The sequence below is a fragment of the Camarhynchus parvulus genome, chromosome 15, assembly GCF_901933205.1.
Source record: "Camarhynchus parvulus chromosome 15, STF_HiC, whole genome shotgun sequence".
Classification (NCBI taxonomy): Eukaryota; Metazoa; Chordata; class Aves; order Passeriformes; family Thraupidae; genus Camarhynchus; species Camarhynchus parvulus.
The window spans coordinates 11,629,164-11,647,590 of NC_044585.1; the positions used below are offsets into that span (position 1 = coordinate 11,629,164).

Genomic DNA, 18,427 nt, shown 5'->3' on the forward strand with positions numbered 1-18,427 from the left:
TGGAGACTTTGCTCTGCTAATTAAGATATTTTGAAGAAACAACCCAAGTTTGCCAGAACGATCACTGCACCCCCTGGCAGCCTCCGCATTTTGGCTTATTTGTAGGACTGTCCTTCAGAGAAAACCTGGCAAAAATTCCCTCAACAAAAAAATACTAATTTCAGTGCTTCTAAGATGAGCTAGAGACAAACCAAATATTTATTAATTTCTCATACATTTCAGCAGATTGGATGATGTATAACCTTCATCATTTCCAAACAACAGATTCATTCTGTTAGCATTTTGAGATTATTTTTTGTATTTGAGAGCATTTTGAGAGCACAGAACTTTGGAAATTAAGGGGGCAAAAAAATACCAAGAATCAACTGTGAAATGTAACACAATAACAACTCCTCATTTTTGGCATACAAACAATTCAAAGGATAACATGGTTTAACAGAAAATTATTAATAAGATGCAAGAGATCAACTTCTTATCTTTTGAGGACAGGATGTTAAGTCAACAGAGCTGCTTAGAAGTAAATAGCCCTGTTTATAAAGACCTCTCAAGTGATTTGAAATTTAAACAGCCGTAACTGACAAACCTAAATAACTGACAATCTAAATAATCACTTTTTCCTGCCCCACAAACTGCAATAGACAAAAATAGAAAAGCAGAAAAGTATTTTTTTACAGTTTATTTCTAACACTCAGCTGGCAGTTCATTAAAGCACACATCCTCTTCTAACAAACTACTGGCTTTCAGTTCCTATATAAGCACTGACCAAGTCCTGTACAAATATTTATGACAATAACATTAAATAATCTTGATGACCCCAAAATCTGGTTAATTCAAAGGTCTCAGAAAAGGCAGTAACCCAGCCAGCACAGTGGAAGTGTCAGACAGAATAACTGCACAGCATCTGCTCTGAGCAGTTGATAGAAATTATAGAGATTTAGAGTTTTATTATATGGCAGAAGCACATAGAAATTATAAGCAGAGGGAAGATAAGTTTTCTTCATGCCAGGTTATTCAAAACTCCTTTCTAGATTGCACAGTTACAGCAATTCCAGGTAATTCTGCAAGCCCTCATTTGGGACCAAAATCCACAGAGGAGTTTTACTCACTAATTCCCCATTTCACTTTTCCCTGTTCAGCCAGTTTTAACAAAAACTTCTCTGCATGGAGATGAGCTGCCTGATTCTCACCCCACAGCTGGAACCCTGAAGAACCCACAAAACTGGCCAATTTTTGCTGTACATGAATAATTCCATCAGCAGCTTCTCCACACAACCTGGAACTGTCATGGTGGGAGATGCAAGGGTGACACGGTGTCATTGTCCCAACTCGGTGTGACAGAAGGGAGGAAGGGAAAACCAAGTTCACTGAGACTCTCTGTGAAAGTCAGTTCACATCCCACTTCTGAATTGTGGTTATTTTATTCACTTCTGTGCAGCTGCAGCAGACTGCACACTCTATTCTGGGAGCAGGGTGTGCTTCCTCCTCCAGCCTTTCCAGAGGACCAACTCCAGCCGACAGCCTTTGTCACTCAGTTACAAACCCTCAGCAAATTTTGGCCCCTCACATCCCTCCTACTTGTCACTTATCTACGTAAGATATGACGAGGACAGCGAGACCACTTTCTCAGATGAATGTGAAATAAGAGCTGTAGCTCTGCTGACAGAAAAAAAAAATCCCAAGATTATATCCCAAACTATCTTTAGAGCCAGGACTTTTGAGTCAGGCCAAATTTATACTCATAACACACCACACTGCTGGGAAGGAGAGTATGATCAAAGAGAAACTCCCCAGGATAAACCCACACAAAGCTGCTTCCCAGCCCTCCAGGCTCTCACACTTAGCAGTTGGCTTGTTGAGAAGACAACGAGCTGCAGTGAAGGAAGGAAGGGCCAAGAATCAGGAGAGATGGCGAACAGTGCAGTTACTGACCAGTCAGAAAGACAAAGAGAAAATATGTTTCTCATATAATAAAAATAAAGACTTTAGCCACATGCACTTGAGAGACCAGGATGGTACTCTGGGCATAAGTGGTGCTGTGAAAGTGAAGCACTTGTGGGAGTGAAGAGCAATTTGCTCTGCAGCCATGCAGCCTCTTCATGCCTACTGCACCTGAGCTACAGCCTGGAGAGGGCTTCTCACAAGGAAGTGGTCAGTAAACAACAATTAAAAATAACCCTCAATTAGGAAAACATTTGGCTTGAGAAGTGTGTGGCAGGACCTCTCCAAGGAATATCTGCTGGAGGTGCTGATGTGCAGGCACTTGAGGGTCAGTCTCAGAGGTTTCAGCCTTGGAGAGAAGTAGAGACTTTATTTAGCAGATTGCCTGGGTCATTGCTACTCACTACTGACACAGCACCTTCCCTCTCTATAAATACCTGAGGAATGGTCCCCAACAAAATCAAGGAGTAGCTGACAGCCTCTATGTGCAGGTTATCTAACCCATAAGCACAGTAAACCATCTTATATTGTATTACAAGAGGAAATCCAGGCATCCCTTTCCAAGTCACTCTCTTGCTGATGACACTCCATGTTCCCCACAGCCCCATCAATAGCTTTTCAGGACAGATGGTGACACAGATCCCTTCTAGCTAAAGTAATAGCATTAAATTACTCATAACAGGGAACCCAGAGAAGCAGATGCACCATGATTAGCAAGAATGCCAGTTACTTAAAGGCTTCTATTAAAATAAATCTCTTGGCACAGCAGCATAGCATGGGACACAGCACATGACCTCAGCACAACAATCACAGATGAATAATTCCCATGAATATCACTTAACCACTGGGCCAGCCTAACCCCATTTATCATCTGCTCTCAACAGCAGACAAACAGCTGTAAACAGAGCCTTCCACAGGCAGGTTCATCAGTTCTCAGATCTTCTATCTCCCTTCCCAGTTAGAAATGTGTCCCCCAACTAGAGCAAACCTTGCAAAGCCTTAAGTCCAGCAGGTGAACAGAACCAGGTGACTCAATGCAATGTGTTTGTTTTTCCAGTGGGACAAAGGTCCACAAAGGAAAGATGGTTGATGGCAACAGAAACCTACACAGCCCAAGGAGTCTCAGCACAGCTGAAGGAACAGCATTCCCAGAACAGGAGTGCATAATGCTGGATCAAACAGTTAAGGATGTGGTTTATTGGATCAGCTGGAGAAATACACAAGTCAGGCTGTGTAAATTACAGTTGCCTTGTAATGTTTTGCTTTTGGGGAATTAGAAGAAAAACAGCTCCATCAACCACCTCAGAACACCAAGAAGAATATTAATCTAATCCAGAATCCTCCTTGTGCTCCTGCCCTGGAATCCAGCCCAGGCTGCTCACAGGCTCAGGTCTACGAGCAGAGAGTCTCTGCAAAGCCAACAGCAGCACTGCCAACAGCTCAGCTGGTTTAGCTCCTCCTGAAGTTGCCTGTTTTTATTGTAACTACTCTGAGCACTGCAATGCTCCTGCAGAGAACAGTCAGGATGGGGTAGGCTGCGTGGTGATAATGGGTGATCCAGGCATGTTCTCGCTTTCCAAAACAGATTATAACTACACTCCCACCTTGTTTACCAGTGATTATGGTTTGCAGTACAACCTCTCAATCTGAATAAGTGAGACAGTGCTCACAAAAGGTTGGGATGCTTCAGCTTCCTGATGTTCTTACTTCCCCTCAGCAGGGCAGTCACACAGTGCCACAGGACCCACGAGAGTTCTGATTTGAGATTACTCCAATTATGAAGACTGACAGCACCATGCCTGACAGACCTATCATCCATGGGTAAGGAAGACACAAATCATTGTCTGGAAACAATAACAAGATTTTTTAGGGGTGTTTTTTTCCTCCAGATCCCATTTGGAAAGAGGGTTTTTTGATAGTCTGGACAAAACTCTTCTGGGAGAGTGCATTAAAATAACACTGAACTCTCAGGATTTTTTTAGCCCACTTAGACCCAGATAGGGATATGAGAAGTTTCCAGCAGGCTGATGGTTTCAGTTAACAAGGGCTGCAAAGACATCTCTGTAACCACAGAACAAGAACATGACAGCAAATATCCCCAGAGGACCCTGCTAACATGCTTGCTCATATTGTTGTGGCAAGGGAGGTTGAGAAAACATTCTCTATGACCAATTACAATTTTTTTATTGTTTTGGATGCTAAGGCTACCACAAACACCAAATAAGTCCCCAGAAACAGACCCTTCCTTTGGGAGCCAGAGAAAGCATGAAGTGCCTCACACAATCCATCAGACCACAAAAATGCCTGAAGCTGCTCAGCAAGATGACTCCTGCCATCACTGGAGAGCTCTTAAGACCTGTTTTCACCAACCAGACCTGTTCTGTTCAGTTTTAGAAAAGAAGTGTAAAGGCACCCAAGGTATAAAAATAAAATTTAGGCTGGGGGAGAGGAATAAAGTCTTTGCTCTAAATCTCTTCCATACGCTAAAGGAAAAATATCCCAAACTATCTCCAGTTGAACATTATTTAGGCTGAGGGATATTTCACTCTCACAATTGATTTTCCAAAGTAGTGTCTTCTTCCCAGCACCAAGAGCCCTCCTTGCTATGCTCCAGCAGCAGCCATCCTCACCCCCCCCTGCAGGCACCAGGTACTGAGGAGGTACCAGTGACTCTGTGGCTGGAACCTTGCACATTGTAAACTTTAACAGAAAAGCTGGGAGAGGTTATGAGAAAAGCAGACTGTTTGTCTCAGCCATGTAATTTGGCCTATTGTGGCAGTATCAGCAGTCAAACACCACAAACAAAATACAACAGCACATCCCAGCCACAGCTGCCAGAATTAAACAGCACCAAAAACCAGAAAGCCAGTGATGGACACACTGGGAGACACCAAAAGGTCCTGGAGAGAATGCTGGGTTTATTCTGACTGGGTTTTCCCAGCACAGGATGCTGCACTGGGTATCAGGTCCAGGCAGGCAGTGCCTGCTCAGGGTGTACCCGCTGTGCCTCAGCCGCCTGTGCTGCGGAATGACTCAGCTCTGGCTTCTGTTAACCACTCCTTCACCAGCATTTGGGCTGACAGCTCATTCATTACCAGCAATCTGCTTTCACCACCAGCAACCTTCTGCCTGCTGATGCAGATATCTGATAGCCCAGGCCCCATTCATGGTCACTATTTACTGCAGGTAACCAAAACCTACCTATGAAAACAAAATGCTGGGTTATCCTAAAAGTACCATAGTTTCATACTTTACAACTTGTTCTTTTCTTTTCTGTATGTGTGTGTCAAAGACCTGAAACACTCAATTAAAATCATACCACCATAACCAGGGCACTACCTGAGCAAAGAGCTTTGTTCAGAGTGAAAGAATACAGCAAAAAAGATGGAGCTATTTCATTCTTAGAGAAGCCAAAATTCAGAACTTCTCATCACATCAAAACCAACATAATTTTATCAGTGCACAATGTTCTAAAAGCAAACAGAAAGTTAAGGGAACTAAATTAAAAATAAAAATCACCCCCACTGTTACTTAGGCAGGAGAGTGCTGAAGTACAACAGCACACACAACTTCAGCTGCCAGAGGCTTTTGTGCCCCAGTCAGAACAGCTGAGTGCCCTCACATTAAATATCAGGGAATCAACAAAGAGCACCATTTTGAAGAAAGAGAAAGGAACCTGAAGACACAGAGCTGCTGGCAGGGCTACATCTTTGAATCCCCATTTCAGCACCCTAATAACCATTTTGTGACAGTGCTCTTTGCTGGAGTAGGGACCTTAATCAAAATATAGCAAAACAGGCCTCAAACAGGGAAGCTCCTCTACTGTTTTGCAGGAGTTGAGAACAATCTTAATGGTTATATTAGAAAGACAATCTTAAAGGTAGGTAGGGGCTTACCTTTAGTAACAAGAACCCTGTTATCCCAGGGATGGTTTTAACAGAACTTTTGAGCCTGCACTTTGTAAGGTCCAATCAGAAATAATTACATCAAGTTGGACTGGCAATCTCTCAACCGCAAAACTTCTCAGGACAGCAAGGGACTTGTGAGTTTTGCTCTTGTCCCTCAAAGCAAGGCTCACTCTGTCTCATCATGCACAGTAAAGTCAATGGGAAAACAAGTCCAACTACAACAGGATTCCCCACTCTGCCCTTGCAGAAGCTTTGGGCACCACAGGACCCTGGTTTTGTCTACACTATGAGCACTACGTTATGCATGCAGGCAACTTTAAACTGCATCCTCTGTTTCCATGGCAACGGGAGGGGCTGCATCAGCAATCCTCCAGTTTGGCCCATCCTCACTCCAGCTTCAGCTGCACTGAGTCCTTGCTGGGAGCAGCAAAGCAGTGATGTCAGCAGTAACCATGGTGCCCACACTGAGCCTCCCCTGTGCCCTTTGTGCTCTAACATGCATCCTTCACGCGTGACAATTACTTTAATCCAATTAGTGCTGTTAAAAAAAAAAACAAACAACAAAACAAAACCCATGAAGGGCCATGTCAATACTTATTTCTGGAAGGAAGGTCAGTTTGAGTCAACAAGATAACGATCAGAACACGAGGCTTTACAATAGCACTTTGAGCCTCACTGCTCCCAATACAGGGGAATGACCTGAAACCCTGGGGAGAGGGGAAAGAAATCTGCTCCTCATCAACAGCTTCATTAATAAAGGCAAAAGAGCAGCTGTTTTAAACATCCCCTTACAGGTTTGATCAATGGGCTGGGTAATACGCGGTGCTTCATTCCAGCCAGGCACTGCCCTGTCCCCAAACACCGATACCTCACCAGCTGCACATAATTCTGATAGGAACCATAAAGTAGTTACCCTCTGATAGTAACTATTAAGTAGTTATTCTCTGCTTTCCCAATCCAGCACTGATCAGCTGCAACTTCCAGGAGGGTTCCCTTTGGGACCTCCCCAGCTCTGCAGGGAGATGCCACCTGATCACTCCTGCCTGTAGCAGGGATTTTATGGGAGGGAATCTTCCCTCAAGTTTACCAAGCAAGAATTTGGACTACCAGACAGACCTGTAACCATCCTCAATGCTGCCTGCAAGGAGACATCCAGCACAGGAGGAGGCCAAGAAGGGTCTTTGTGTCAGAGAGAGGCACATGTAGAGCTGCACAAGCAAAGCTGGGTGTGCAGGAGGCCCTGAGGAAGGGACCTCTCTCACATTACCTGCACTGCATCTGCACCAGCACTCCTGGCTGCTTTGCTTGTAATGGAACACACATTTTTTGCAAAAAAGCCCTAAAAGCTGCAGGCAGATCTGGGCTGTCAGCACCAGGCTCCTGCAAGGCAGAGCAGAAACACACACAGCATCACTTTGTACAAGTGTTGTAGGCACTGCATTATTTAGAATCAGGGCTAGATATTAATGAAGCTGCTTGTACAAAAACAGGATATTCTGGGGACAATCAATTGTGCAAGGTCATAAAAAATTTACAGCATTAAGAGAACCTTTCTCATGGCCACTCATTAATCACTTTGCCTTACAAAGACGCCCTGTCACAGTCCTTTAGAGTCAGGGCTGGATGTGCCACAGGCACATGAATTAGGGATCACTTTATTATGGAGATACCTCAAACTTGTTTACCCCACATGCCTCATCTTTCAAAATGTCTACTACACTTCCAGCTCAGTATTTCATCTACTCCAAGTATTTCCTTCCATGTCTTTAAACTGATTTTTCACTGCATTAACTATTCCACAGACACTGTCTGTGAGAATTACTGTCCCTGGTTTAAAGGGAGGCAAAGCAAGTTGCCCATTACTATATTGTGAGTCAGAGACAAAATTTCAACTTGGGCTTCTCTGGATCAAGTCTAATCCTCTGACTACATCCCTTATAATTTAGGAACCCAATGCAATTGTTCACTAACAACAGGCTGTGTGCTAAAATACCACAGGACTGGCTTAAAGAAATCCCCATAGTCTTCCTTATACTTAATTCATTACTTGCCTTCAGGTATTTGAAAAAGGGAGAACCTAATCCCAGTCAATATTTTTGTCCTTCTTTCATAACAATAAAAAAATACAGAAGGAAAAAGGGTTTTTGACAGCCAACAAGTTTAGTAGGATTGCCAGTGCTGTGCCCTGTATTAAAATCAGTACAAATCTGAAGTTTAAAATTGCTTGTGTTATAGCATGATGTCAGCTTCATTCACTTTTGTTAAGAGAAAGAGAGCACACGAACTGTCAAGGCAACATCAAGTTCACTACCCTAAAATCAATCTTTTTTGGAGCATGATATGGAATCCCGGACAATGTAAGAATTCAAGGATAACGACTACAAAACAAGAAGAAAGTAGATGTAGAAAAGGTGTTTGCTCCTTCTGTATGTTTTCCCAAAATGATAACCTGTATGAGTGTCACTGTCACCTGTGCAAATGAGACCCCAAGTGTGGTACCACCCTTGTCCTCAAAACTAAACACCTGCAAGTGCCTTACTCTCCTCCTCCAGAAGGATGCAAATCCTCATGATCACAAAGAAAAGGTTATGAAAACCAAAGGAAGAAGAGAGCATACAGAAGCCACAGGTTTTAACAGTGCAGCACAGAAATCAGGGGCAAAGCTTCAAACCAGGCTTTGCTTTTAGACTTGTGAGCCTTCCAGGGTCTCTGGAGCTGTCAGCAGCATCACCTGCTTTAAAACTGAAGCATAAATGTCTGTCTGTGCAGATGGCCAAGGCATCTGCATGCAGAACAAAAATAATCAGCCCTCCAGTTTTCAGTGTCCAGAGATGAAGGGTTAGTTTGCTTTCCCCCACTCAATCAATCCTTCACCATCTGCTGAGCCTGCTGGCAACTGCCAAGTGGAGCTGAGGGTTTAAGGGACACGACTTTTGCACCTGGGTATCACAACAGGGCTTCAAGAATTACCACCAGCACCAAGCAGAGCTTTAAGTCTGTTCTCAAAGGTGCTTCCTGAGAGCTACATGGAAATGAAGGGGAAAATAGGACAGCGCAGGTGTCTGGAAACTGAGATGATGGACAAACCATGATCCTCCAGAAAGGAGCAAAGTGACTCAGGGTACTCCATCAGCAGTCAGGACAGGAGAGTACAGCACACTGCAGATGCTTGGAACACGCTTTGATTTTTCAGGGAAGGCAATAAATGCAAAGCCCTGGAGGACGGTAGAGGAGAGGCTCATGTTAAAACATGAGAGAAGCTCTCAATTCCCAGGATTGTGCCTGAGTTCAGCAGGCAGTGTTGAGCAGATGGGTTATCTCCCATGCAGTGCCTCAAACAGGGCCAGAGGCCTTTCCCAGCCATGGACCCTCAGAGTGATGAATGACAAAGTATTAACGCTATTAACTCCAAAGGATGACGCTGCATCTTAAAATAAGTCTTATCCTCAAAAGGTAATCACGAAGTCCAGCAGAAGAATATTTTTAAAGCACACTATCTTTGGAGGAAGGTCACAAATACCCAGAGAAATCTGTGTAGACAAAATGAGGACCAGAGTTATTTACAAGAGACAAGAAAGCTGCGCACACTGATATAAAAATAAGTTTTAATAACAAGAGGAATTCTCTTGTCTTATGAAAGGGTCAGAAGGGCAGCGGTCTCTCGGAATCTCATGGCATATGGAAGCACAGTAATGAACGTTATTAAGATGATAAAAGGACTGACCTTTGGCTAATAACATCCCAACAAATGCATTCAGGACTCGGATTTCAAGCTTTTATGAAACAGAGACTTTACGTTAATGTGTGCATTGTTTCTGGGGGGAGGATGAGGAGGTGTACACAAAGAAAGGTTCCCTGAACACACAAGGAAAGGATGCCTGTGTTCCAGGAAAGGATTGCTGCTGAGACCAAAATATGCAGGATTCAGGAGGGGAAGAATTAAGAGACCCTTTAACAAGATCTCTCTAACACAGATCCCTTTGTGCCCAACAGGATTCACCTCACAGAGACTGAAATAGCACACACACCTCGGGTGTGATGTGCAGAGACTGAGAAGACATCCAGGACAGAGTCCTTGGCTCAAAACTTCTGCAGGAAGAAACAAATCCCTATAGATGGTTACAGTTGTTCCCTCCATAAATGGTTTGTGTTCCACAGAACTCATTCCAGTGCTCATCTCCAGTTCCTCTCTGCTTACTTGAGGACGTCAGCCTGCAGCTTCCCCAGATCAAACCTCTCCCAGTCCCATGGACAACTCAACTCCAGGCTGAGTTCACTGAGAAACCCTCACCCTTAGAAGCAGGACTGCTTTTAAATGTGCACACACATTTCAGGGAAAGTTACATTAATAGAGTTATAAAGAGTGATTTCACTGTTTCGAAATATTTTGCCTGTTTTATGCACCAGAATAAAAGCAGGAAGGAAGACTGCTGGATCTTAGCTCAGCTACAGAAATGAGTATGTTTTAATTTGGACCTAAAAAGAGACAAAACCTCAGCAATGATGCAAAAAGGTCTTGTGCCTATGGAAAAGCTAAACCCAACTGCTCTGGATGGAGCAAGGGCTCCCAACCTGGAGAGGCTGACAATGCTGCGTGAGAGGTTTCCCTTGGAAGGATATTGAAAGTCTGAAATTTAATAGAGAAAAACAATTCAGATCTGCTAGGCTTCAAGCAAGTCGAGGGTACATTAAGTCCTTGCTGTAATGTAAAATTAACTTATTTAGGGAAGAATTTAAGTGCTACTTAAAGTACTGAAACCACTGACTGTAGATAATATTTCAGAAGCCAGCAGAAAGCAACTTAGGAGACTTTTTGCTCTCTCACCTCAAATTAAAAAAAAAAACAAAACCAACACTAAAAAGCAAAGCAGCAGGCCACTCATCTCAGTTTTCACAGCTTTATACATCAGCCTGGAGAACTTGTAGTTGTAAGAGGAATTACAGAGCAACACAGGCATGCACACAATGATTTATGGCACGTCTCTCCTGCCCAGTGGCGCAGAGAAGCAAGAGAGATGTGGATTATATACTGCACAATTTTAATTCTCCCATCCAGTAAACACAGCAAATATGAGTACAGCCTGTTCCCATTTAATGGAAGGATCCTTTGCTATTTGGGCATGATGCTGCTTACATCAAATCTGGTGGAAAATTTTGTTGAGACTTCTATGAATAAGAAGGGATTGTTCTCTCATGAAAACAGATGATTGATCCTTCCACTGCAGAGTAAAAATCTACATGGAATTGGCTTTGAAAAGTGATGGCAGTACTGCAGCTTGAGTCTGAACATCCCTGCCCACATGGCTTTGAGGCACCACTTCCACCACAGGGCTCAGGGGAGAAGGGCCTTTTGGAAAACTTCCATTTGGACAATGCTGGAATCTAGGAAATTGTATGCCTAGGCAAAAAGATTTAAAAAAAAATAGGAGGCTTTGTACCAACTGGTTTGGAATTTAATGGGAATTTTCACTCATGAGCTTGAAGGTAAAGGAGTGATCAACTTCAGGTGCGTGCTTGAGGCTCCCTAAAACCCTTGAGGAGCAATTGTGGCATCTCCTTTTGCACTGCTGGAGAAGTGCTCCTCACAGGACCAGGCTGCCTGGTGCTGCTAGCAATAATGCCACCATTCTGTACATGACAAATGTCACAGAAATTAACCTTTTGCCTTAAAGAATCGCTCCTCTTCCCAGGAACTACTTCAAAACATTCTGTTCCACATTTCAGCCACAGATTTCTCAGAAATGCCTCCTCACTGCTGCTTTGCAAGATATCTCAGCTTGTTCCCATAAGAGGGCTCAACACACAGAACTTACTTCTCCTGTGGCCTCTTCAGGCGTTCCAGAGGAAAAATAAAAGGGCAGACATGAAACACTTTCTCATTCTCTAAAAGGACAGAGTCACACTCCCCACTGCTCCTTCCCCACTGCCTGTCTCAAAGACAAAACCTCCACTTTTAAATCAAACTGAAGATTTGATATCTTGGTCTAGGAAAAGCTCACACTGAAACCAGCAGGAATCTTTCCACCAATTGCAGGAATGATTGAAGTGAATCGCTGCCAAACTATGAACTCTACCCTAAGTGGTCTTTGTTTTGTTATTATTTTTTGTTTATTTCAAACTTGAGCTGAATCTGGTATTCTCAAGGAAAAGCACAGCTAACTTTTCCTCTGTGCCACTTGTGCAGGTAACACAGCAAAGTCCCCTGTTTGTCATGCACTCCTGCAGCTCCCCCAGACCCTGGGCTCCATGAAGCGTTTCCAGCTCAGCCCCCTGCTCCAGGTGAGTGGAGGGAGATCAGAAACCTGACTTGACACCTGAGCTAAGAGGAAACCTTACTCTGCTGCCTGGCAATGCAGTAGAAAATTAAAGCAGGGCTGGATGGCAATTTGGAGGTGCAGTTTCTCAAGCTGGCGAACTTCCCCTTGCATGAAACCCTTATGGCTTCTCGTGTCCTTTTGATGTTAAGATATGGCCAAAATCCCTGTCAAGTAACAAAGCAGAACCTAGTGTTCTGCATTAAGGAAGTTAAAATCAGCAATTTAACTTCTGAGATCAAAAAGCAAATCCACCTCCCTGACTAAGTCCTCCAGAATTCCCAGGACGCCCCACAGACAGCCCCCAATTAAGGAGTCATCCTCTGTTTAATCAGGTGGGCTCCTCCTTCCTAATCAGATCACTCTTCCCCACGCTCTGCTGCTCACTGACAAGTTCTGCACAGATAATACTCTGCTGCCATCCACCAGCTCTTCATGCAAAGCAGCCGAGACAATTTAGGGAGACAAAGTTGTTAACAAAATAATTACACAAATATTCAAAGCAGCTACAGAATCAGGAAAAGGTAAAGAAAAATGAAGCCACGTAAGAAAAATGTTTACCTGTTTATGCCAAGATTTAGGTTAAACACACAAAGATGACACATTTGTGTCAGAAAATGGAATTTGACCATTATTACTGCAAAATACACACCATGCAGTCTTTTAACAGTCAAGCCCAAGTGCATGCATCCTTAAGGAACACAGGTGGGTGGTCAGGAGAGAAATGGGGGAGTTGTACATTTGCTTTGGTTTGGGGGATTTGCTTTTCCCCCTTATTTTAGGTTTTAAGCCAAAGCAGATTTTTCTAGCACCGCTTCAGAAAGCAGAGTTCTCCTGCAAACTCAGTATTAGATGTGTGTTTTGCTGGATGAGCAAAATTACATTTTATTTAAAGTGTGGGACAATGAAATAACACTTCAGTTTCATTTCCTTTTATAACTGCTCCTGGTTGGACTTCAAACACTGGGAGAATATGGGCACAGAGGACCTTAGTTACAAAAACCCAACATTTTAATTAACTGCTTTACTGCAGACAGGGAATTCTGCAAAAATTCCCATCAGTATTCAGAAGCCTATTAAAAATAATCTACATTTTATGCCTAAACTGATTAGTATCTGTTTCATTGTGGTATATGAGCACAGATATATTACATTTATTTTTTTCCCTCCCTTAATTCCAAATTATGCCTTTGGTTTACCCTGTCAAGTTTATATTATGTTGCTTCCCAAGAAAAGAACAGAATTTGGTTTGCAACTGGAATTGGCACAATCAGTAACCACCACCCAGCTGGGAAGCAGTGGCTGTTCATGCCCTACAGTAGGAACCCACACACGGGCTGAGTGGTCCCACAGGAACAGGTTTGTGTTTCCCCAGCCAGGTCAGACAGAGGTTCTCCAATTTAAGCAGAAGAGGAAGCAAATCAGAAATTGACATTTGTGTTACTTTCCCCACTACTCCTTTATGAGCAAACAGCAAACCCCAAATTTAAAACTTCCAATCCTGCAGGAATTGTCCCCCAGAGAGCCCCCAGAGCCTGCAGGAGCAGGAGGTTCCTGACCTGGATCATGTAGAGCTGGGCGATGCGATATTCTTCCACGCTCATCGGGAGAGGAATGCGATATTCCTTTATGAGCATTTTGGATACAAAAATCTCTTGGCTGCTCAGAAACACAATCCAAATGCTTTTAGTAAAGGCTCCTTAAATAATGGCAAGGAAATGCATCGAGGATCCCTGAAACAGACAAGAAAGGAGGAGGGAGGAAAGAGAGAAGTGGTTATTTTCCGTTCTTATGGCAGAACATCCTATTTAGGAAAAAAAAAACCCAAAACAAACAACAACAGGCAAACATTAATTTTTCTAATAGCTATAAGCATAATAGCAGAGAGAAGAATCCCTAGAGTGCTACCAGACCTTTGATATCAAATTGAACAGAATCTTTCAGAAGAATTTTGATTTGCTTCAGGGGATACCATCAAAGCTATTACTCTCCTGACCTTTGCCTTAGTATCAATCAGACTTTCATATGCAACAGCATCTCCACGGAAGAGATGTGACAAAAGCTCCAAATGAATAGGCAGATCTGCTGCTGCCCACAGTCTCCAGCGTCAGCAACACACTGGAGATGCATCCTCTCAAAAGCATCAGGTTTTATCCTCTCAAATTCATTTAGCAGCAAGAAAGGGCAATTATTCAACTTCCTCAGCCCTCAGTAACAATCTGATGAAGAAAGACCATTGGATTCTAAGAATAAAGACAGTAGAAATGTACTTTTTTTCTCTGCTTCATTCTGAATTATAGTCTTGGTAGGACCCTTTCTTTTTGCACCTCCAAAACTGTCTGCTGGCAAGATCCTCCTGTCACTTCTGTCAATGTCAGGCTCATTTTTACACTCCCACTGCATGAGAATACAGTCAAAGATCAAACTGCAACAGAGAAAAATTCCATTGTACCCCACCTCAAGGCACTGTAACAGAATTACTAGTTAAGAATTCAGGAACACAGCATTTACTATACCACAGTTAAAGGAGGAACTTTTCAAATACCTTTAATACCCCCTGTGGACTGTGGATAAAGACAATAACTTTATGTAAGGAAGGGGGGAATAAAAGGATGACTGTGAGGAGAAGAGACACAAGAAGCAAAGTCTGTTACCAGCCCAAGTCAGCCTGGGCAGGATCTGGTGATGGCTCTCACAGCACACAAACCATTCACTGGGCTCCTTCTTGCCACCAAAATCCACCTTTCTGCTGTGCCTGCTTATTGGACATCTTCAGAGAGAGCTGCTGGAGCCAAACCAGCCCCAGGCCCTGTGACTGGAGAAAACAACCAACAGAACAAACCCAACCAATTTATCTTGTGGATTAAACCACGATGTGGGAATCAGGAAACCGCACCGCTATCAACAGCCCTTAGTGCCAGTCGGTGTTTGCACAACACTTCACCAACCTTTTACGAGGTTTAGAGAGGCTCAAGCACATGCCCATGGTCACAAAGCAGCCAGGGACAACACTCAGTGTTTATAACCCAGGTTTACACTGTGACAGCTCGGCCAGAGCTGCCCTGGTGCTGAGCACATGTGGGGACCCATCCTAGGGACACAGCCCAGGGGACACCCAGCGCCATGCCACGGTGCCCCCAGCTCAGCTCCCTGTGACTGCCACATTTCCAATCTGGCACTAAAGCAAATCCACCCCGGACCGACTCTTCTGGAATAGTGATCCGTCTGCTGCTGCATCATCTAAACAATTTATTTCCAAATTCAATTCTCTGCTGCATTTTATTGCTGTCAGAGCAATCTGTGCCCATGGAGGGGAGGATAAAAAAGTCTCTGCTATGGCAAAGCCTGTAGAGAATAATTCTGGGAAAACTCTGCTTCCCTACACTGCCGAGCTTTGCACAGAAGTGTGTGCATCCATGCACACATCCAGGATTTCCTCCATCAAACGAATCCTCCAGAACAGGGGAAGACAATCTCATTAAGTGGTTTTTAACTAGTGTCGTGGCAAAGAACAACAGTTACCATCAGAGGATGGATCTCAAGGACGAGATCAGCAATGGTGCAACTCCAGGATCCCAACTCTTGGAGCTGATGGCAGTGGGAGACTCAGCTACACATCCTGAGCACTTTGTTGTGCTTTAGAGATCTTTGAAAATTAGATTTAAAAGCTTCTCCCCTTGTTCCCCAAATGCTCTGAAAGCGATTCTGTTCCATCATAAGGACATCAGTCACGTCTGTCCTTGCTACTTGCTAAAAATGGGTTATTTCTATTGATTGGAAAAGATTAAAAAAACAAAAAATGGAACCTGAAAAGCAGTAAAATGTCAAGAAACCAGTACCAGCATGGAAAAAATATGTTTATAATGAAGTGCCACTCAGGTAATAATTCAGATGGTTGAGACACAAGAGGGCTTATTTTATTACAGACTAAAAATCCCAACATTTTGGTCCCAAGCAGGCACAGCAGCAGCCTTGGCATGTGGAGTCTGTCTGGTCACAGCACTGGCTCCTGCTCCAGCTTCCTGCTCAGCTTTTATGGGAGCTGAGGGCTCAGCATGAACCCTCCTTCAGGTTTCTCCTTCCCTGTGGTCAGTGATTAGAAAGCAGCATTGGGGCTCAGCCCACAGGACTGCAGGCAGCAGCAGACCCTGATTATGTGCCCATTGGAGGTGACCCACTCCAGCTACTGCAGCCAGCCCCTGAGGGTTGGGTAGAAAACAACCTGGAAACACACTGGGCAACACCACGGAGCAAACCCCAACCTCAGCCAAGGGAAAGGCACCTGGGATCAGCAGCCTGACACTGAAGGAGGCACAAAGAGAACAAACCTGACTTGTTTGCCTGGTTTGTAGCCAGACTGGCAAAAAAAAGTAAATTATCAAGGTATGTTTGCAGCTTGGGTTGTCTTTGAGCTGAAAATAACCTGTTCTTACCCTTGCAAGAGGGTGGAGCCCAGGTACCAAACCATGAAATAAAAACATGGGATTTCACCAAATTCAGATCTGAGGGAACACCACTCCAGGTGGGACAGAGGTGACAAAATGGCCCTTTCAGGCAATTCAATGAGGACAGTGGCCTCCTTCCAAAATTCCTGGGATTTCATAGAGAATCAAAGACCACTCATTGTATTGTCTAAACAAAACAGAGAAGTTCATCTGCAGAAATGATGGGAGAGAGGAAAAAGCTCTCCTGGAAGCAGGGGAGCCAGCACACAGCTCTGGAAAATGGGTGTCAAAACCCCAGCTGTGTCCATGGCACTCTCTGCACCCAGGCCATTGCTGGAAGCAGCCAGAGGCGTTGGAGCTGCTGGGATTAGCAAACAGCCAGGGTTTCACCACTGGATTTTGGCTACACCAAGCTGGACCTTCCCATGGATTTGCCACACTCCTGTGGCTGCACAACTGGAAGACCCAGAGGCTGTTTGCAAAGCTCAGCCTGCAGCTGGCTTCCCAGCAAGAGGCGAGCACAGTGACGCAGGACATTTCCAGACTGGCTGCTGCTCCTGCTCTAGCCAAGTGGCACATTTGTACAGCCCCTTATTCAATTTATACCCTGAGCTGTAGTAACTGGGAGAGCCAGGCGCATAATTTTATACCTCAATTATTTTAAAATCAGGTTCTCAAAGCATCATAATTATGCTGCAGAGTCAATATCCTGCTGAGATGAGTCAGGTCCACCTCTGAGCCATTGCTCCAGGCTGTCTAAAGGCTCATGCACAGCCTGCTGCTTTTACTTCCCATTTTAACAGTCTCCCTCACAACAACAAACTCCCTAAAAAAAGTGCCCGTGCTTTAAAATCAGGGGAGGATTATCTGGATCTGCAGAAGCTGAACAGACCAAGAGACCCAGCAGAATATCTCCATTTAACCCATGAACTTGGTTCACTTTGGGAGTGTCTGGGCAGCATCCCTGGTACTAAGGGAGGTAGCAAAGGGCTGGTAACAACTGACAGCTCATAATTAAGGAGTAAGTTCAGTGTGAGAAGGGTGGTTAAACTGTGCTACTGGAATGCTACTGGCTACTGGAGGCCAAATCCCAGCCAGGCTTCCCAGGCTAGCCCTGAGGAGATGGAAACTGAGTGTGACAGCAGAAATCCCAGCTCCTCGAGGGGTTCAGGGTAGCAGAACCATTCACGTTGTGGGTTCAGTCTACAAAAGAGCTGCTATGACTCTTCCCAGCTGTCACCTCAATGACAAATTTTGACCAGCTCACTTTTTCCATGCTCAGGCTGCTGAGCAGAGGCTTTTCAGGGCTGCAGTGAGCAACGTCCCAGCAGCAGGAACCCACCTCAGGCCACAGCTGCTGCGTTCCTTTTCCAACAGACACAACAGAGAGCGACTATAATGAGCCTTTTCCAGCCTCACACAGGACGTTCATTTTATGCCATTATAAAGTTAAAAGGAAAACCCATCATGGAGGCTCACACAGCAGCTGGTAGCAGAAGCAGGTCCCAGCCCCAGGTCTCAGGTTCTGATAACCCAGTGCCTGCTCAGGGCTGTGCTCTCTGGAGGAGCTGAGAAAAGTCTCCTCTATGAAAGAGCACACTCGTCAGCGAAGGATTGATATTCTTGACTCAGCTGTTGAACATTTTTCCCTGCAATATTTTCACATCACCAAGAAATTTAAGATAATCAACAGAAACAACTGTAAGAAAACCAAGCCAAACCTGTAACAGCAAAAGGATGAGTGAAGGCATTACCTGAAGACCTCACCTACCTCCCCTAAAGATCTCCCTTAGGCTCTCTACATCACCTTTATCCCCCAAGA

At 44.2% G+C, this 18,427-nt stretch overlaps 1 protein-coding gene across 3 annotated transcripts in view; it reads right to left on the reverse strand.

Moving 5' to 3' along the window:
- Positions 1-18,427, reverse strand: part of PITPNM2 (phosphatidylinositol transfer protein membrane associated 2) — a 125,643-nt gene that overhangs the window by 49,743 nt on the left and 57,473 nt on the right. For all 3 annotated transcript variants that reach the window (XM_030958868.1, XM_030958866.1, XM_030958865.1), the window contains exon 3: positions 13,720-13,893. In XM_030958868.1, the coding sequence (XP_030814728.1) occupies positions 13,720-13,797 (78 nt within the window). In that variant the 5' untranslated portion in view covers positions 13,798-13,893. The remainder of the gene's footprint in view (positions 1-13,719; positions 13,894-18,427) is intronic.